Source organism: Sorex araneus, chromosome 11, assembly GCF_027595985.1.
Source record: "Sorex araneus isolate mSorAra2 chromosome 11, mSorAra2.pri, whole genome shotgun sequence".
In the NCBI taxonomy this organism is placed as follows: Eukaryota; Metazoa; Chordata; class Mammalia; order Eulipotyphla; family Soricidae; genus Sorex; species Sorex araneus.
Genome location: NC_073312.1, coordinates 3,044,725 through 3,065,440, shown reverse-complemented (window position 1 = coordinate 3,065,440; position 20,716 = coordinate 3,044,725). Strand labels below are relative to the sequence as shown.

The window sequence follows — 20,716 nt, the reverse complement described above, 5'->3', positions numbered from 1 at the left end:
AGCCAAGAGCCCCCCAGGCCCGCGGCCCCGGCTTACCCCCAAGGCAGCGGGTCACCCGGCTGTTTAGTTTAGCAAGTTACTCGGCTGGAATTTACAGTGAGGCCTGATTTAATATATTTCCACTCCGAGAGTATTTGTTCTCAATAACCGCCCTGGCCGGCTTGTTTGGCTTTGCCGGAAACTCCGTCTCTTCCCCCCCCCCCCCCCCACGGTGGCAGACGGGGCCCGGGGGCTCGGCCACCCTGGTACAGATGTATTTTGAAAATGAAAAGTGGGTTTGTTTAATGTCCTTCAGAGGCGGATCCATAAGGCTGCGGCCCTCCTAGAGCACAGTGCCAGGTCGTAACGGGGACAGTTAGCCGGGAAGAAGGACTCGGATTCGCTCCCCCGGCCTCGGGCCGAGAGGGCCTGGGGCTGCCGGCGGCCCCCGGCTCAATGGGTGCCCACGCTGCCCCATCCCCGCCGGGCGCGTGGGGGACGCGAATAGCACTGGGGCCACTGTCTCCTCCAGAGCGTCTCAGTCAGCAGCTGGCAGAGGACGCCGGTGCTGGGCCGTGTCCCTCCCTGGGTGGCCTTGGCCGTCCTTGTCCACGGACCCAGACACCGCGGGGCAGCTGGGGGCAGAGACCCACTTGGCCCCGCGGCCAGTGCAGGGACCTTCGGGAGAAGAAACTGCAGCTTTGGGTTCAGTGGGCTTGAGGCCACCACACGCCCGGCCCGTGCCCGGGACGCGCCCCTGGAGGGGAGGGCGTGCGAGCCACCCGCAGGGCTGCTGGGGCGGGAGGGGACGGGCCTGGGGAGCTGCTGACGGGCGCGGGGCAGGGCAGCCTGCAGAGAGCCAGCCTGGGGCTGCTCTGCGCATCGGACCTGTCTCTCGGTAGGACGGCACTTGTCACATGGGGGGACCCGGGAGGCGCCGGGGGTGGACCTCGGGGCCTCCCACACGCTCCCTGAGCTGTGCCGCCAAGTCCCGCCCCCCCAGGCGCGGGCTCCGGGCCCCGCAGAAAGGAAGAGCTCCGGCCTTTTCCCGGCAGGAGTTGCGGGGAGCCCCGTGACTCGAGGGCCGGGAAGGGTGGTGAGGGCCGGAGGGGGGGTGCAGGCCCCGCTTCCCGCGGGCACAGGTACATGGGGCCCAGTGGCCGCGTCGGCCGCAGGCCTCGTCTGTCTGCGGGTTGGGGGGACTCCCACGGCCAGGGGCTTCCTCCGGCCCCCACCTGCGGGTGTGGCCGGGTGCAGTGAGCCCCGGTTGCTCCTGACGGGGCGTCTGGGCGAGCCCACCTCTGCCCGCCTCTGCCCGCCCCTCACCGGACCCATGCTGGGCCAGGCCCACCACGTCAGGGTCTGGATTTCCCCCACCTTCGGCCTCGGTCCTCCCGGGCACGTGACCCTGAATCCTGCCCCCCCGCCCCGTGGTGCCATGGGTGTCTGGAGCGAGATCCCCGCCCCCACCCGTGGGTTTTAACTAACTGGGACTCTGGCTCCCGGGCTGGGCAGGGCCACAGGGGCTGGAGGGGCGGCGGCCTCCCTGGGGAGCAGAGAGCCCCCCGCCCTGGGGGCTGAGCAGAGACCCCACACCTTTCCCCCGACCCCGTGGAGCAGGGGCTGGGGGCACCGGGCTCCTGGGAGGCCGCGCCTCGCACTGGCCTTGGGGGGGGGCCCCCGGCTGACCTTTGTCAGGGCCAGGGTCAGACCCGGGCGTGGGAGGAATCAGAACAAGCCCTGAGAGGGGCCAAAGAGCAGGCGTGTGTCCGGGCCCATCACTGCCCCTGAGCACTGTGAGCCCCGTGGCCACGGCTGCCCTGGTATCTGCAGCAGCCAGCGGTGGCCAGCGGCCAGTGGTGTCCAGTGGCGTCCAGCAGCGTCCACCTGCCACGTGTCGCTTTCCTCCCTGGGCCCCACCCCCGCAGCCCTGAGACGGGCGTTTCCTAGCGACAGGCTCTTGTTGAGAGCATCTCCCCGAGGGCAGGGCCACCCGGGACCATCCCGGCCTCCGTCTCCTGCAGACGCCCCCGTGGGAGCCTCTCTCGGAGCCCCGGAGAGGGCCGGACGACAGGCCTGGGGTCCCGCCCGTGCTGTGTCCCGCCTCCCTCCGCCCGTTGGACCGGGCAGTGGGCCCAGGGCCGCCCCAGACAGGGCCGGGTGCGAGGCCAGGTCAGGCGAGGGAGAGCGGACCCCCAGGAGCCTCGCCAGTTCTGGGGCTACGCCCAGTTTCCTGGTTCTTGACCCCTCATCTGCCCTCGGAGCTCATGGAAGCTTCTAGAAGGCACAGCGCTTGGCTCCCAGCTCCCAGGACAGAGCCCGTGTGTTTGTTTTCTTTTGGTCTGAGATAGCCGCTCATCAGGGAGGGGACTCGAGCCCCTCTCGGGGGACAGGGCCTTGAGCCTGCGCCAGGCCGCCCTGCCCTTCTGCCCCTGGCTGAGCTCTGTCCCCGAGACTCCAGCCAAGCTGTGTGGCCCTGTAGAGGTGCCCCCCTCAGCACGTGGGTCTGGGGGCTGTGCCTGCGTGCGCCCTCGTGCTCTGGGCACTGGGGTCTTTCCCAGGCCCTTTCCCGGAAGGGGGTCCGCGGACTTGACTGTAAGTTGCTTTCCAAAAGGATTTCACCAACGTTATGGTCCCCGGCCAGAATTCAGCATTATCTTTAAAAAAATAAATAAATGGATAAAGCTTGTTAATTTAACAGGCGAAATCTGGTCTTGCTCTGCTTGTATTTGCATTTCGTTATTTGGAAGATGAGAATCATTTCCATGCAATTGGCTGCCTGTGGGTTCTATTTTACAAACCGTTCGCCCCTTCTCTTGGATTTTCAGGTTTGATTTGTTTGAAGAATTTTATTGGCCGTCCTATAGAGTGCTTATTTTAACCCATTTACTATTTCCACTAATACTCTTATTGGGCTGCTTGACAGGTTTTGTTATTTTACATGCAAATCTTTAACTTAGTAATTTAAGTCCTCTTCACGGTATTTCCATAATGTCATCTACTGTCCAGAGACCTGGAGTCCACTCACAGTTTCGTTTTTGACTGTTCTGTACCTACACCCCAGTTACCTAGAATACTTTGTGCTAAATGCTCTGTGCTAAAGGTATGTAAGTTGGTTTTTAAATTGCAACTAGTTATTATGCCATCATCTCCTCAGTGAGCATTCTCCGCGGGCTATAAATAGTGTTTCGGCTTCCGTTTGAAGTATGTGCTTGGCCCTTTCTGGGCAGTCTGGTGCTTCGGTGGCGAGAGCGTCGGCTGCGTGTGGCAGGGCCAGACCCTGCACGCTCCCCCCGAACCCACTCTCGGAAGCCCCCATCACAGACGGTCTGGATTTGAACTCGCCTCCTAGCGCTCAGGGCGTGTGGATGTGTCCTTGGCTTGGCAGACGATCTCTCTCTCTCTCCCATAAACCACTGCACAGCTCCAACCGCACCGTGCTCAGGGGAGCCCGCGGAGGTCGGCCCTGGGCAGCCCGTTAATGCTTGTGAAAATGCCTACGCTCTCCTCTGGGGTGCTCAGAGCAGCGGCCCGTGGGCACCGTGGGGCTTTTGCACAGGCTGGTGCCTCAGGTCTGGAATATCCTTTGAGAAACCCAGCGGAGAAGCTCTGGGCTTCCCCAGGTGACATTTCCAGGGGTGACACGAGCCCAGGCGGGGTGGTGTGTGTTGGGTGGGGGGCGGTGTTCTTCGTGTGTAACTGGCGAGATACGGAATCCGCCAGGCGCCCCGTGACGGGTAGATGGATCGGGAAGGCGCGGCGTGTGTGACCCATGCAGCGTGCAGCCGCCGGGAACCGTGCAGTCCTGCAGCTCGCTGCAGCCTGGCTGGAGCTGGAGGGGAGGGTTGCGAGAAGGCAGGGAAGGAGAAAGCCACGCACGGGCCGGTCTCACCCGCCTGTGCTCTGTAGGGTGCCGGGTGAGGAAATGCAGAACGGGGGGACGCCGCGATCGCCCCTGGCCTCAGCAGTCAGAGAGGAGAAGGAGAGAGATCGGGGTGGGGGAGAAGGAGAACGGGCGGGAACGGGGGAGCAGGACCAGGGCGTCAGTTATCCGGGTGACGTGGGTGCGGGGTGCAGCCATGGAGCAAAGACGGACTCAGCAGCACCCAAGACGAGAGGTCTAAGCTGCAGCCTTGAACCCTTGTGACGTGCCTGTCAGGTTGCCGGGGCTGAGTGTTGAAATATTCTGTTCCCACCTTGGGGACTCCCAGTGCTCGGTCCTGAGGCCGCCTCCTCAGGACCAGCTGGCACTGTGCCTGGCCAGGAGACGTGGCTCCCTCTCCCGGCCTGTGTGGTGGGTGACCCTGGGCCCGGACGCTGGGCTGAGCCCGCAGCACACGGCTGGCTGCCGACTTGCCTTTGGACTCGTGGCTCCCAGAGCTGAGAGGGGACCCCGGGGGGCATCCCAGCAGCGGTGGGACACGGGCTTGTGCCTGGGGCCGACTCAGGAGACCGTCCCCTGCCCCTGGGACCCAGCTGGCCCCTGAGCACGGGCGGGAACCCGAACCTTGCAGCCCCGTGGCCGCCCTGCCCACGCCACCCGCTGCCCACGAGCTCGGGGAGTGCTGGGAGAGAAGCCCCCGGGGAGGAGGCACCCGGCGCCCAGACGGGCCTCTCTCAGACCTCCCTAAAGGGGGCCACACAGAGCTGAGGAGCCGCGGAGACGGTAGCCGCTGCAGAAAAAACACCAGAATGTTCTAGAGTGGGCACCTCCAGAGGAGGTAGCAGGGTCCTGTGAAAACGCAAACACAGGGGCCTGTCCCGGGCCGCCCTCCAGGGAACCAGGCTGGGATGGAGATGCACAGAACGGGGGTGCTCTCATTCCTGCACAGAACGGGGGGGACGCCCTCGTTCCTCCTGGTCCCAGTCCCAGGGACATTCCCGTTTCCTTCCCGTTTCCCAGGCCTGCGGCTCCTCTTGTCACTCCCTTGACCCCGCCGTGATGCTGACCTTGGGGCCGTTAGTCTGCCCCTGGGCACCACCGTCTGGCTGCCGGAAACTCTGTGCCCCCCCACGCCCGCTCTGTGCCCACGGTGGGCCTGGTTCGTCTCTCTGGGGAGACTGGTGGGAGAGGGGCAGGAGCCGCCTGGCCCGGCCTGGCCTCTGCCCAGGGGCCCTGCGCCACGGCCCCCTCTCCCCCGAGAAGCCAGGCTCGGCGGGCAGATGGCAGGGACATGGACTGTGGGGTCCGTGTCCCATGAGGACACCCGGGGTGTCCACCACCTGCCCCCACTGGGTACCCGCTACAGCGGAAAGGTGAGCTCGGCCCTGCGGAGGAGGGCAGGGTCTGGGTGGGGCCGCTGAGGGCTCCCCCACGCCTGGGAGCGGTAGCTTTCCCCGCAGACCTGGGTCCTAGCGCCAGGTCCCAGCCCAGCTCCACGTCACTGCGGGGCGGGGGGGGGGGGGTGTCTGGGCTACTGGGGGGGGCGGGGAGGGGCGGGGCTCGGTCTGAGCTCTCCCCCAGACGGGTTGTTAGCCCTGACTGCAGGGGGGAGTTGGGTGACTGTCCGGGGGCCTCTAGACTGACCTCGGCGTGATGGAGTTTCAGCAATAATGAAATTAAGCCGAAGGGACGTCACGGCGGCGTTGGAAGGGGGCAGGAGTGCGGGCGCCGGGCCTCGCCCGTCTCCCTCTGGACGAGAACTAAGGAAAGTATCCACGTGTGCTCCGTGCCGGGCGCAGTGTTGAATCAGCCCTAACTGGAGAGCGGCGCGGACAGGACCCGAGCGTCTGGGGCTCGAGTAAGCCCGCTTGCCCGGAGCTGCTCCGGCCTGGGCTTTGTCTAGCCGGCCCGGTCCCCTGACCCGCCCCAGGCTGCCAGGACGGCCCGCTGGGTCCAGCTGGGCAGCAGAGCCCCGGGACGGGCGCCAGCTGTGCCACGTGACCCGGCGTGTGCGGGGAACCCCGCGGGGACCCCACTTGTGACTGGGGAAGGGGCGTGTCCGCCGGGCGCCAGTGGGAGCTGCACACAGCTGAGCCCTGGCGTGGGGGTCAGCCCCGCCCTTCTGGGGCCTCTCCCTCCCCTGCAGGGTGCGGCCCCTCCCCCAGCCCGGCCCCCACGGTGAGGGCTGGCAGGGCACCAGCCGGGGCCTGTAAGTGCCCCCTTGTGACTCAGCCTCCTGGGGGCCCACGGGACCCCCTCGGCCTCCAGGGGAGGTTCTCGAAAAGCAGATCAGAGTCGTGAGCTCAGGGCGTGGCCTGGGGCTCTTCATTTCCAGCAAGTTCCCAGCTGCTCCCCCCCGAGGCCCCCGCCCTGCCATCACTAGCCTGTAGCCCCCCATGGAGGCTTCCAGTGGCTCCCTGGGGCCCCGTTCCTGGCACAGCGTCCCCCGAGAAGGGTTTGCCGTGCTCCCCTCGTGTCCCATCCCCAACTTCGGGAGGGAGGGGCAAGTCGGAGGCGAGCGGCCCCCGAGGGTCACCCCCGACACGGCCGCCTCCCGGGGCCCGTCTGCGTCGCTGATTGCTTTCCCTTTAAAAAGGACGTTCAGTCATCACGCCACCATAAAATTGATTTATCGTGTTGAAATAATTTCCGTAGCAGGGGAACTAATTTGATTGTGTAGCATAAAGAAAATGTATGTGGGACAATGGGGAAGAATGGAGCCAAAATGAATCTAATATATTTTAATCTCCGCGATAGAGATTATATTTTCAATTAAGGGGCCGCCGCGCCTGGGCGGGGCGGGCGGAAGTTTCCCCGGGCACTCGGCGAGGCCGTCTGGGGGGTCTGGTCGCTGGGCGCGAAGAGGTGGGCGGCCGCCAGCCCCCGGCAGCGAGGGGGGCGGGAGGGAACTCGGGCTGCGGAGTCCCGGCGCGTGGGGAGGGGCCCCGGCTCCTGGCCCTTCGTCTGAGTCTCTGAAGCCACAGTCCAGCAGGGAGGAGCCGCTGGTGGCCGCGCTCGGGGCCCTCCCCGGCAGAGCTGTGAGCCGCGTGCCCCTGTCCGCCCCATGGACGGCTGGGCCCACGGGCGCCCCAGCACTAGCCCGGAAGCCCTGCCCGGGAGAGGGACGTGTCCAGGCCTGGACTCCGCCTCCGGCCTCCCTGTCCTTGGATTGTTCCTGGGAAAACTATCGTCAGGTTACGTGGGGGTGGGGTGGTCACTGGCGGGCGGGGTCTACCCCACAGGCCCCCTCAGCGCCCCGGGGGCCGCCTCCCCGAAGGAGAGGGCCCACGGCTGCCCCTCCGCACGGCCCCTCCGAGGGAGCCCGCTCTCGCCCTTCCTCCCCAGGCGCCCCGGGAGCCACGACAGGACACAGCACTGAGCGTGTCCCTGGGAGGGGGCACCTGAGCGGGCCGGGCCCTGCCAAGCGTGAGCCGCGTCCCGGGGCCGTGCTGGCCCTGCCCGCCTTCAGGGCGAGGCACTGGCCCTCCGCCCTGGGCGCTTAGTGCGTCCTGCCCCTGGGTGAGTGCTCAGTGCGGGCAGCGGGATAGCCCAGGAATCGGGGGTGGGGGTGCGTGGACAGCCTGAGAGCCGCAGTGTCCCCGGGGAGCCCCTCCCCCAGGCTCCCCCTCTGCACCTGTGGCCTCCGCGAGAGCCCGTTGCAGGTGTGGTGCCCGGAGGTCACGCACGCCAGGTCATGCGCAGTGGGCTGGGCTGCTAGTGGGCAGCGACCAGAGCAGGGTCGTTCTCAGGCTCCTGGGCTGGCCCTGACTCAACACGCAGCAAAACTGTGGGTCTCCGGGGGCCCGAGGACCCCCCCCCCCCTTGCACGTGGCCTCGCCAGCCACCGTCCCCGGCCGGGAGCATCCCCTGAGCACTGTCAGGTGTCCCTGCAGTGGGGCCGGGCGTCCACGCCGGCCAAGACGGGGGGAGGGGTGGTGGCCGGAACTGGCGTCCCCCCACTGTGCCCACTTGCCACTGGCGAGACTCGGGTCGCCCCGAGGGAGGGTTTTCCCTCCCTCATTCCTGTGTTTCTGCTGTGGGGATTTCGGGAGGAAGAAACTCGGCCGCGCAGGGCTGTGGCGGGGAGGGAGCTCTCGGGGAGGACGGGCAGCGGGGACCTGGGGTCCGGGAGTGACAGGCTCCAACGCGCCCCCTCTTCCCTTCCCTTCGTTGTTTGCTGGGGGGGTGGTGGCAGAGGGCTGGCACCAGGGCTGAGTCCCACCTGCAGGGCAGGTGGGTGCCCGGCCCTGAGCCCGGCGCCCGTGAGCCGGGCAGTGGGAGGTGACGGGCAGCCCCGTACGAGAAGGGCGAGCGTCGGAAGGAAGGCACTGAGACGTGGGCGGGAACGGGCAGACGCCGCCTCTCCTGGGATGTCACGTGTTCTGTGAAACTTAGATGGCTCCTTCCCAGCTCCTGGGGTCACAGTCTCCGTGGGCCTGCTGGCCGCGTGCCAATAAAACTTTATTGATAGCAGCAGGCCGAGGGCCAGCCCGTGAGCTGGGACGGTCAGCTGACCTCTGAGACGCACACTGCCCAGCCCTGGGTGCCTTCCCGTCCACTCCGCTGGGCGCCTGCCGAGCACTCAGAGAGGCCAGTCTGGGACCGGGGGAGTGGCCGGTTCCCGGGCGCTGGCCGGCCGGCCGAGGGGGAGGAATCTCATTACTCGCGCCTTGAGCTCTGCTCGTCCGGGTGCTACACCGATTCCTCTGAACAAATGAGCTGGGAGTCAGATGACACCCTCGGCGTAGAATAAGGTTATGCCTGTTAATAGAAAGTGTCACTCTGCGGCTCGCAGACGAGCAGCCTCTTGAAAGAGCCACTTAATTCTCATCAGGCCCCGCTTTATCTCCCAGCCCCCGTTCGCTGCGCTCAGACTCTTTCATCTTGTCGTAAACGCTCCGAGCAGGCACGAGGGCCGGCCGGGGGAGAATTCCGTAATGACAGCCTGTCTGACGCCGGCGTGGCACAGGGCACCCCTAGGCCCTGCGTCCCCGGGAGCCGGGGCCGAGTCTCGGCCCTGCCACGTAGGGACAGAGCGAGGTGAGGGTGATCTGGGCCAGCCTGAGAGCTTTCTCCGGGAGGGGGTGGGCGTGCTGGGGGGGGTGCCTGTGGGGGCCCACGGGGCTCGCCGGAAACGGGAAGTGAGCTTGCAGATGGGTTGGCGCGTGTGGACCCTGCAGGGTGACCGGTGGGCTGGGCACCTTGGGGGGCCACGCCACACACAGGGGGGCTGTGGGCCTGCTTCGGCCTGAGTCACCACCCTCTGCTCATGGAGACCCCCAGGGCGGGGAGACTCCCAAGGTGGGGAAACCCCCAGGGCGGGGAGACCCCCAGGGCGGGGAGACCCCCAGGGCGGGGGGGACCCCCAGGGCAGGGAAACCCCCAGGACGGGGGACCCCCAGGGCAGGGAACCCCCAGGGCGGGGGGACTTGGTCTTCTCCCGGGGCTGAGCCTGCAGCCGGGCCGGCCCTTGGGAAGACCCGGGAATGAGGACGCAGAACCAAGGCCGAGCACTGGAGAAAGGAGAGTCCCGGGGCATTTGGGGGTGGGGTGTGGGGTCACGGCTCCTGCTGCGCCTCAAGGGGCTGTGGCCCACCCGCCTCCACACCCGCCAGGCCCCCTACTCTTGTCATGCCCGTTTCCACTGCGCCCCAGGTGGGGCCGAGCCCCAGCTCTGAGCACTGTCCCTGGCCGGCCAGCACCACCTCCTGGGCCCAGGTGCTGCTCCCCCTCCTCTGCCGTCGGAAACGGCGGGTCCCATTTAGCCACTGACCGGACAGAAGGAAGGACCCAGTGTCCAGTGTGGGCGACAGTGTTGGGCTCGGTGGACAGACGGACAGTCACGCCAGGCCCGTCCCATCTCGCCTTCCCAGCGCCCCTGGGCCAGGCAGCTGGACTGGCCTTCCTGGTGCTGGACTGGCCTTCCTGGTGCTGGACTGGCCTTCCTGGTGCTGGACTGGCCTTTCTGCAGCTCTTCACTTGCTTCTTTTCGTTCCGCCCATTTCAGAGCAAAACATTGTGTTAAAAGATGTAATTTTTTTTCCTCCCAAGAGCAACTCCTGTTTTACTGCAGAAGTATTTAAGTGGCTCACATTAAACGGCACAGTCTACTTACGCGACTTAAAGTAAGTTCAGGAAGGAGTAAAATCGTTAAAAACAAAAATAAAATAATAAAATAAAAAGAACCACCAGCTTCCCGGCGGAGGACGGGGGTCTTTGTGCTCCCTGCAGGGCCGGGGCCTCCCGGCATCCCCTCTGCAGGACAAGCCGCCTCAGCTCGCAGCGTCCCTGGCGACGGCCGGAAATGCTGGCGCTGCCCGCAGCTCTGTCAGGACAGTCCTCGGAGCGGCCGTCGGGGCCGGAGCTGCTGCCTGTTACACTGGCCCCTGCCTGGATTCCGCCCCCTGGGCTCCCGGTCTCCCTCAGCAGCTGGTCGCTTAGGCCTGGCCATTCCCCCCGCCGGACGCTCCGCTTTCCAGGCAGTTGGCGCTTCTCGGACCCACAGCAGCCGCCAGCCGCCCCACGCCCAGGCAGAGGTGGGCAGCGGCCCGTCCACCCACAACGTGCTGAGTGGACACGGGAGGCCCAGACCACCCAGCCCAGGCCTCCAGGACTGGGGAGAGCTAGAGCGAGCATGGCCGCCCGCCCCGGCCACCCAGTGCTCCTTGGGCATTCTGTGCCAGTGGCGGGGGGCGGGGCGGGGCGGGCAGAGGGCAGGAGACAGGAAGGTGAAGGGCCCTGCTGGGCTCGTGGACCGCCCAAGGCTCCTCTGTGCCGGTAGGACCCTCACCAGCGTATCGGGACCCCTGCGAGGTCCCTAGCTCTGTGACACGCAGGGCACCGGGCACGTGCCCACCTAGGCCGACGGCTGTGCCAGGAGCACTCGACCCACCGGACACGGGGCTAGACACCCCCCAGGGGCCATGGTCGTCGCCAGGGTGTCTGCTGGGACCGCCCAGTGCGGCTGGGACCTCGGCCCCTAGGGTGCACGGCCCACCATGGGGGGGAGCCTGAAACCAAGAGGGGATGTGGAGGCAGCACGGGTCCCCACTCCCTGCCCCGGGGGAGTCGCTCCTGCCTCCCCTCCCCTTACACATGCTCCTCCCTCAGCACGGAGCCGGCGGCTCTGCCCTTCTTACAGAAACACTCGCTGAAGATCCCCTGCACTCCGTGAAATCCTTCTTGGGAGACGCAGGGATCAGGGACGGGCTGCGAGGGCCTGTCCCGGCTGCCCCGTGCCCTGTGGTGTCGGCAGGCCAGAGGCCGCCTGCTGAGGAACTTTCTGCTCCGGTTCTCTCTCTCTCCCTCCCTCTCCCTCTCCCTCTCTCTCCCTATCTCTCTCCCTCTCTCTCCTTCTCTCTCTCCCTTTCTCCCTCTCTCCCTCTCTACCTCTCTTTCCCTCTCTCCCTCTCTCGCTCCCTTTCTCTCTCCTCTCTCCCTCTCTCCCTCTCTTTCCCTTTCTCTCTCCCTCTCTCTTTCCCTTCTCTCTCTTTCCTCTCTCTCTCCCCCCTTCTCTCTCCCTCCCTCTCTCTCTCTCCCTCTCTCTCCCTTTCTCTCTCCCTCTCTCTCCCTCTCTCCCTCTCCCTCTCTCTCTTTCCCTCTCTCTCCCTCTCTCTCTCCCTTTCTCCCTCTCTCTCCCTCTCTCTCCCTCTCTCTCTCTTTCCCTCTCTCTCTCCCTCTCTCGCTCCCTTTCTCTCCCTCTCTCTCCCTCTCTCTCTCCCTCTCTCTCCCTCTCGCTCGCTCCCTCTCTCGCTCCCTCTCGTTCCCTCTCTCTCCCTCTCTCTCCCTCTCTCCCTCTCTCCCTCCTCCCCCCCACTCCCTTTTTCCTGGAGGTGTGGCCCAGCCACACCTGGCGATTCTCAGGGCCCACTAAGGCCCTGCTCTCAGGAATCACACCCGGCAGCCTCAGGGGCTGCTGGGGACGGGTCCCCGGCTGGCCCCACCAAGGCAGGCGCCTACCCGCTGTGCCGTGTGTACGTGGATCCATGTTGCTCTTCAATCTCAGAATTTGAAAAGACCCTCACGTGTAAAGTGCCAGGGAGCCCGAGGACCCCAAGCGTACCTCCACTTGTTGGGTGAAAATGTAAGAATCTGGAAAACTCAAATGACTTCCTCACACGGCGTTTCCCGGGCTCACCTGGACAGAGGGGTGGGTGGCCCGGCGACAAGATGGAGGGAGAAGGTGCTGACTGACCCCAAGCTCAGCACACGCGCCCTGTGGCCACCACAGCTGGGCAGCTGCGCCTTCCCGTGGGGCCTGGCGGGCTGTCCCCAGCGGTGGACGGGGGTCAGCTGGGCTCTGTTCTGTGCGTGGACTTCAGGACGGCTCCGTCCTCTCTCCCACGGCCCAGGTTGTCTGAGACAGCCCCGGGGAGCCGTGGTTGGGAGCAGCGTCAGCTCAGCCCCCAGGGACGGAAGCCTGAGAGTTTCTCCCCTCGAGACTCTCCGGGGCCGCGTGATCCCGGAAGCGTCTGAGAGGCTGGAGGCCCGTGGACATCTCTTTAGCGAGAATGTTTGCTGGCGGCTGCCTCGTTATTGATTTGCGTGTGGCTTTACCTTCTAGATTTTTAGATTATGAGTAAATCCCTTCGTGGATTAAAAATGATTGAAAAGAATTTTATTAAGTACGGGTCACCCCATTCGGTAATCATTTTCAGTGCTTGAGATTGCATCCGGGAAAGCGTTTAATCCCCAGCCCAGTGGCTTGGTGCTGGGAGGTGGGGAGAGGGTCAGTGGACTCACTCCAGCCCCCAAGGTGCTCACCTTCTAGTGGCACAAAAATAGCCCCTGTTGGGGCTGGAGCGATAGCACAGCGGGGAGGGTGTTTGCCTTGCATGTGGCCGATCCGGGCTTGATTCCCAGCATCCCATATGGTCCCCTGAGCACCGCCAGGAGTAATTCCTGAGTGCAGAGCCAGGAGTAACCCCTGTGCATCGCCGGGTGTGGCCCAAAAAAAACATAGCCCCTGTCAACGTGCCCCACCCTCCTCCACCCCTGCTTCCTCTGTCCCCCGAAGGCTGCCCTCCAGTAGAACAAACTCTCTCACCCAAACTCACTGCATCCTGGTACTTAGGACTTTCTCCGAGGATGGAGAGTAAAGAGAAACTGAGATCAGCCGCCATCATACCCCCGAACCCTCTCGCTGAAGCAGCTGGCGTGAGCCTCAGTCTTAGGGCCGGCTGCGTGGTGCACGCTGTGGCTGTTGGCGTGGCTGGCCCGCGTGGCGGCTGGCGTGGCCGCCTGCTGTGGCTGTTGGCGTGACTGGCCCGCGTGGCGGCTGGCGTGGCCGCCTGTTGTGGTGTTGGCGTGGCTGGCCCGCGTGGCGGCTGGCATGGCCGCCTGCTGTGGTGTTGGCGTGGCTGGCCCGCGTGGCCGGCTGGCATGGCCGCCTGCTGTGGCTGTTGGCGTGACTGGCCCGCGTGGCGGCTGGCGTGGCCGCTGCTGTCGCGAGCTGCGGGCCATCTCACGTGCGGCCTGGTCTCAGAGTTGTGTCGGTGCAGTGACATGGGCAGTTCCCTGGAGGGGACTCGTTGAGCTTGTGCTCTGTCTCGAGGGGTCCGTTTCGACGCCTTGGGGGATTCCTATATGCAATGAGAAGAGGCCTGAGGACCAAGTGAAAGAGGCGGTGAAGAGGAAGAGGCCCAGTGAGGACTTAGTTTCACCAGTTCCTCAGAAGAGCTGACCCCAGCCGCAAAAAACTCTGCTGGGAATTGGAGGACTCCCCAGAGAACTGGAGCACCTCCTTTTCCAGAATCGATGCTCCTTCCGTCCATCTGTCCATCCGTCCGTTATTCATCCATCTACCAACCATTCGCCTTCATCCATCCACCCATCTTCCCTTCGTCTATCATCCACCCAGTATTCATCCATCCACCTGCCTCCCATCTGTCCATCATCATCCATCGACCCCTCTCCCCGCCCCCACCCGTCTCGCATCTCTCCGTCACCATCCGTCCACCTCCACTCATCCTCTGTCATCCATCACTCATGTCCCCGCCCTCACCCGTACATCTACCACCCTCCCATCGCCCGTTCACCCACCCACCTACCATTCGCCTGGCGTCCGTCTCTCCTTCATCAGCCCCCCGCCCCCACGCCACCCCCAGCCACCATCCGTGTGTCCACCTGATCCCTTCCACTCACCATCTACCCATCCACGACCCACCCATCTCTCACTTCCTCCCAACCACGTACCCACCTCCCACTCATTCATCCCCTGCCATCCACCCGTGCATCCGTCCATCTGTCCGTCCACACACCCACCCACCTGCCGTTCATCTGCCCCTCCCCTCGTCCACTGCCTCCGTTGATCCATCCTGTGACTCGGCTGCCCTCTGGGCTGTGCCAGGTGCTGCGTTTGCTTTGCTGGGCCCCGGGGGACCCGTCTGGAGATTTTTCTTGTCTGAGTCCAGCTCCCTCCGCGCTCAGCACGGACAGAACCAGCGGGGACACGGGGACAGCCTCACTCTCCCCTTTCTCCTCCCAGCAGAGAGGGCTGGCTCCAGCTCGCCGGGCCCCGCCCGCTCCCGCGTCCCCTCTCCTCGCCGCACCAGCCGGGGCCCTGGGCCTGTGTCTCAGCGGGGTCGTGCTGCGGAAGCCCCCACCGCACTGTCTCTGCTTCCCCAGGTTGACACTTATTAGAAAAGAATCGCGCATCCGGGCGGGAAATAGGTGCTCTTAGCTCAGTCGGCTCCCGTGTATGTTGGAATGAGACGGTGGATTTGTGTTCGGGCGCGTGGGGGGCGGGGCTGAGTTCTGAGCCCCCATCCAGGGGCTGTGGGGGCAAGCTGAGTGTCCGAGTCCCGGCTGGCCCTGGGCGGGGGGTCGGGGGGGGGGGGGGGGTGTTGCGCCTCGGAGCTCCTGCTCACGGCTCTGGCTTGCTTTTCCCGAGCTTCCCTCGGTGGCTTGCATCCTGTGTTATTTGTCATTCTTCCTGGCCCACAACCTTTTTATGGCGAACCCAGATTGTGGAACCTGTTCTTTCTCACTTGACAGTTCATTAAAAAGTTTCTGTTCAGTCTCCGCATTACTCTAGCCTGGCGGACGCGTATAAAAAGTCGTTTTGAGAAATCTCTTTATTTAACCAGCTGAAATTGCTACCCGGCTTAATTAGAGGCAGCATATGATAACTGTTTGGGTGTTATCTTGAGGCAAAATAATTACCCTTGTAATAATAACGCACGTCCCAGTGAATTGTCATTAGCGAGGTACAAGCTGGCAAGGGGGTGCTGCCCCCCTTGCCCCGGGGTTCCGGGCCAGCGTAGGGGCCCCACCCGTCATCCCGGGAAGGTCTCTTCCATGGGCCTTGGAGGCCCGTTTTCTGGGTCTCTGCTGCTCCCATATTCTGGTGGGCCCGAGGGGCAAGGCTGGACATGGCCTCCTGGCCTGAACTTCGGACCGTGACCCAGGAACCCCCAACCCCAGAGGACCCGTGGAGCGCTGGGTGGCCCCTCCAGATCCCGTGCTCAGGGGCCAGGAGACCCTCAGCACCCCGAGCCCCACTTTTCTCTGTACGTCCCGAGCTACAGTGCTCAGGGCTGTTCCTCCGAATTCACTGACCCCCGTGAGCAGCCTCTGCTGCCCCCTCGCCCCGCGAGCACCCAGCAAACACAGTGCGTCCTACCCGCAGACAGCCGTGTCCACAGAGGAATCCAGACTTCTGCAGCCACTAAGGACAAACTCTGTCCCGGGCCCCCTGTCGCCCCTCCTGTGGGCCCCCGTCCAGCCCACGGGGATCGGGGTGAAACCGTGGCCGCAGGTCACTCCCCGGGAGCGTGGGCTGCAGGGGAGGGAGCAGGTGCTGCCCGTGGCAGAGCCCGGGGCCTTCAGACGCCGTGTAGCGCCGGTGGAGGGACTCGCTGGCCGGGGGGCGGGGTAGAGCCGGGGACATGCCCCCGGGGCCCCCCCGAGAACCTCCTGCACTGTTTGCTGCCGTCCTAACAGAGAAGCGCGATTAAGTTTATTATAGCACAGCGGGGAGGGCGCTTGCCTTGCACGCAGCCAACCCGGGTTCGATTCCTCCGTCCCTCTCGGAGAGCCCGGCAAGCTACCGAGAGTATCCCGCCCTCATGGCAGAGCCTGGCAAGCTCCCCGTGGCGTATTCGATATGCCAAACACAGTAACAACGAGTCTCACCATGGAGACGTTCCTGGTGCCCGCTCGAGCACATCGATGAGCAGCGGGACGACAGTGACAGTGACGCAGTGACCTGTGATCTGAAGTTAGTTCCCCTCGCATCCGGCCTTGGTGAGCAGGGAGAGAAGGAAGGTTCCCGACTCAGCTCCTATTTGTAAACATGGCCCCGGTAATGAATGAAGAAGGCGCGTGAAAGGCCTCGGCTGGCGGCCTCTGTCAGACGGGCACACGTCCTCGCCCGTCACGGAAAGACCCACGCCCGCCTGCTCGCTCGGAGGAGCTGAGCCGTTGCCAACCAGTCAGTGAATTCTCGTCCCAGTAAAATGCTTGTTCCGTTGTTTTCTCTTTCACTGATGCTTTCTGAAGTCTCACTCACACTGGCGTGCGTGACCCAAAGGTGGCATTTGGAGGATAAGGCAGACGGTACCGCGTCATCTCTCTCGCTTGTGACACCCACGGCTGAGGCCGCACTTCCAAACCCCTTTAGAAGTCGGCAACGCAAGGGCCCATTGAGCAGTCTCACACTAAGGCGTTGCAACTTGGGAACAGGGCTTAATTTGCACCTTTAAAAAAAAAAAATTAGGTATCATTTTCATCCGCGACTTTCAGATGCTGTGGTTTTAGTCTCTTTGTTTTATTCTGCACGTGCTAATTTCCTTGATTAATTTGGAGAACATCTGCGGATAATTCTCTGGGCTGTTCTTTGGCACCAACTCACAGCTTTTTTTTTTTTTTTCCCCGAGACTTAGAGAGTTCACTTTCCAGACGGTCTCGGATTGTATCTAATTGAAATGCCAAACCTACAAAAGTGCTGAGCCTAAGTGTGTAATTATGTGATTTTTCTCTTGGTCTTCCAGAGTCTTCCTGCGAGCGATTAATCAGTATGCAGATATGCTGAACAAAAAATTTCTGGATCAAGCCAATTTTGAGCTGCAGGTAAGGGAAGGGCCCTTCCTTGCCTTTGTTGGGAGCTCACGACCCAGCGGGTCTGAGCCAGAATTTCCTAACCCTCCCCCTCGGCAAAGCCCCCGGCCCGCTCAGGACGCGCAAGGAACACGTTCGCACATGGGGCGTCGGGGCGTCCGCTGGGTGGAGATTCCCGAGAGAGGGTTGAGCCCAAGTGACAGACCGGGGTTCAGAGCTGGGAGGTCACCACGATTGTCAGCAGCAGGAGCTGGTGACCCTGAGCCCGGCTGGCTTGTAGACCTGTGGGAGACGGGGGTGGGGGTCCCTGATCAGGGTCTCTGGCTCTGTGCTATCACCAGTGGCCTTGGCCCGCGAGGAGGGTCCCCTCCCCGCCCCCAGCCCTGCCCTCCTCAGACCAGTTATTATCTTCAGCCCCCCCCCCCCCCGTGGCGTCTGCGGCAGGGGAGGAAGAACGGAAGTGAAGGGCAGTTCCCCGCCCCCTGAGATTTATTAGGCATCTGGCATCTGTCGCTCGTAACGATGCCGCTGCTCCGGCTAAGTTGTTCACGAAAGTTTGCAAGTGAAAATATGTCTCGATGAGAAGGGCGTGTCGCTGGAAGAGCCGAAGGGGGGATGTATGAACCGGGGGCCACTGGGGGCCACCGGGGGCGGTGGCCGATGCACCTCAGGGCACGTTCCCTGCCCCCTCCCCTTCCCCCCGTCCACAGGTCCCGGGGAGAGCTGACAGCTCCCGGGAGGTCCCATTTAGTCCCGTAAATTCGATGGTGCCTATGCCTTTATTATTTTCTTTAAGTATCTTCATTTTAAATTGCATTTTCCTGACATTATAGGGAAGAGGCGTGTCACTTGTCAAGCCCTCTGGTTCTAGAAATATCACTTAGGTTTTTCATTAGTTGATACTCTCACCGCTTTCTCTGCCGTATGGCCTGCCACACGAATTTCTCTCTGGAACTTTCTCTGCACTTTTCATTAGCAGATGGCATCAGACGTGCGGGGAAATTTCCAGCTAATGGCCCGAGTTCTTCCTCATGCTCCTCGGACCCTCAGGAGACCCCCCCTCCCCACCCCATCCCGTGACTTGCATCAGCCCTGGGGCCAAGAAGCCCCAGCAGCCCGAGGGCCCGCAGCACCGCCACCAGGCCGTGTGGTCAGCACGAGAGCCCAGTGTAGACGCTAACGGTTTGGCTAACGGCAGTCGCACCCGAGTTGTCTTTGAGCCATTTTTCAGATGTGTTTGCAGCTCCGAGTTGGTGCACGGTGCGGGTCCTTACTTGGTGCCTGTTTCTCCCGTGGCCGTGTGATTTCCGCTCTGAGCTCCCTGATTATTTCCTCCAGGGAAATAATCATTTTGTCCAGGCTCTTTGCGCCCCTCCTCTCCACACACAAACCTTTTGTCTGTTTCGGCAGTTCATATTCTCAAGGGAGCCTCATCACGCATTCAGACTTAGCATCTGTAGGTGAAATCCAACTTATTTTAAATGATTCTTGGGTTGATGTTTTGCTCGACGAAACCTTTCTTTGCCTTGATACCCGTTTCTCAAATGTTTATGTCTTTAGGGTTGCTAATATCCGCATAGTTCGGCTTCTCTCTTTTAATTTTTTTTTAACTTACTGATGCCTGGCAGGTAGCATGAGGAGTAGGTGCCCATTACCCACATCGCTTCAAGGACAGGCTTGCGCTGCCCCCGCCCCACGGCTGGGAACGCAGTGGTTAAAAAAACCTAACTGCAAGATTTGCCAGTTCTCCTTCCTGTGTTACGGCAGCTGGTTTATACCCAGCTGGTTTTATACCCGGCTGGGGTCTCCCAGGGTCTGGGCCACGGTGGTGGGCAGAGGAGGTGGAGCTTGGGGGCACGGAGGGGAGCCCTGGGTTTGGGTCGCCCCCCTTCCAGGACCCCCTCCCCTCTCCCCTCCCACACGGGCACCTGGCCTGTCCTTGGCGAGGGCGTCCCAGGAGGGGGACACAGGCGGGGGCCCGTTCCCCCAGGCAGGAGCGGCAGCTTGTGCCCGTTGACCGGAGCTGGACGCGGGTGGCAGAGCCCGTGTCCTTCCCTGCCCGTGCCCCGTGGCTTTGGGCGGGAGGCACCAGGGACCCCTGTGTCGTCAGTGTGGGGAGACTGAGGCACGGGCAGCAGGGCTGGGCTCCGGGTACGGGTGGGGGTCTTCGAGCCCTGCACGGCCCGGCCCTCGTGCTGGGGGGCTGCTGCCCGCGCCCCCGGCCCCTCGCCCACGCGCCCGCCCCTCCCGTTTCAGCTGTGGAACAACTACTTCCACCTGGCCGTGGCCTTCCTCACGCAGGAGTCCCTGCAGCTGGAGAACTTCTCGAGCGCCAAGAGAGCCAAGATCCTCAACAAGTACGTGAGCGCGCCCGCCCGGCAGCGGGTTCCGGGTCGGGTTCCGGATCAGGTTCCAGGTCGGGTTCCGGGTCAGGTTCCGGGTCAGGTTCCAGGTCTGGTTCTGGGCCGTCCTGTGCGGCCTCCGGCCACGCCCTTTCCCTGCTGGGAGCAAGGGCTCACGCTGGGGGTCCGCCCTGTCCCCGCCTCCTGCACTTACCCCCGGGCTGAGGGCGCTGGCCGCCCCCGCCCCCCCGCTCACCATCCCGGGCAGCTGTCCCTCGCCCCGCTCCCGGTGGCCCCACTTCTGCTACCCCACGACCACGCCCTGTCCTCCAGTAGAGGACGCGCGGGCGCTGTCCCTCCCAGCTCTCATCCCCACCCAGCCCGTGGGCAGAGGAGCCGCCCATCTGCCAGCTGGGCCCCGGCACTGCCCAGAGGGAGACCCCAGCACGCAGGTGGCCGCGGCCACCCCAGGCCCTGCTCTCGCTGTTCCAGCCCCGTTTTCCGTTGGAGGGGCCCGAAGGCTGGCGGGGACGCGTGTCCGTGCGGGGGCTACCTCAGGGTGTCCCCCAGGGAAGCAGGCGTTGGGGTGGGGGCCAAAGCATCCGAGCTGGGCGGGCTGAGCTGACCACGAAGCCTTGTCACTGTCCGGCTGGCCCCAGGAGCGACCGTCGGGGCCACCGTCCGGGCCCTGAGCGCCACAGGGACCCCTCTGCTGTGTGCAGGGCCGGGGGCGGGAGGCGGGAGGGGCCCCCGAGAGCCTCGGAAAGGCCTGACCCAGCCCCAGGAACGTGGGGGAGCCCCCGAAGGCGCGGGTGCTGCTGCTGGGACCTCATGGGTGCTGGGGGGCCCTGCCCCCGCCCCGTCCATGCGCCATGTTCTCCTGAGTCAGCGGTCGGCTCGGGGCCCCTGGAAGGGGTTGCTCCCCGCCCTGGTTATCTCTGGACCAGGACTATGGCCTGGTACAAGGACGGGGTCCCAGCCGACTGCCGGAGGGTCCTCTGCCCAGCGGGAAAGAGCACTTGGTTGGGAGTCCCGCCTGTGCCGTGGGCTGGGGCAGGGTGCGGCGGGGCTCGGGGCTCTGCATGCAGCCACCCTGGCTCAGCCTCCAGAACTTTCTGCCCGGCCCCAGCCCCGCCCCCTCATCCCGCAGCCGGTTCTGTTTAATATCAGCCGCTTGTTCCTGGGGCAGCCACGGAGAGTGGAATTGCCGGCACACTAATGAAGGTTTCTCTCCCGAAGCATCACTCACCAAACACACCTCCTGGGGCGGCCCACGGAGGGAATTAGCATCCATCCTCCCCAGCAAACAGAGCCGCAGAGCGGGGCCCTCCTCCGTGGGCCCGGCCGGACCCCAGCCCCCGCCTCGGAGACTTGGGGCTTATCCAACGGAGCAAGCCTGCTCTTTTTTTTTTTTTTTAATTTGACTCACCGTGAGCTGTGAGCTACAGTCACG

The 20,716-nt window shown here is 63.9% G+C and overlaps 1 protein-coding gene across 3 annotated transcripts in view; it reads left to right on the top strand.

Moving 5' to 3' along the window:
- Window positions 1–20,716, top strand: part of DOCK1 (dedicator of cytokinesis 1) — a 270,057-nt gene that overhangs the window by 199,004 nt on the left and 50,337 nt on the right. For all 3 annotated transcript variants that reach the window (XM_055119527.1, XM_055119526.1, XM_055119525.1), the window contains exons 30-31: window positions 16,855–16,933; window positions 19,178–19,278. In XM_055119527.1, the coding sequence (XP_054975502.1) occupies window positions 16,855–16,933; window positions 19,178–19,278 (180 nt within the window). The remainder of the gene's footprint in view (window positions 1–16,854; window positions 16,934–19,177; window positions 19,279–20,716) is intronic.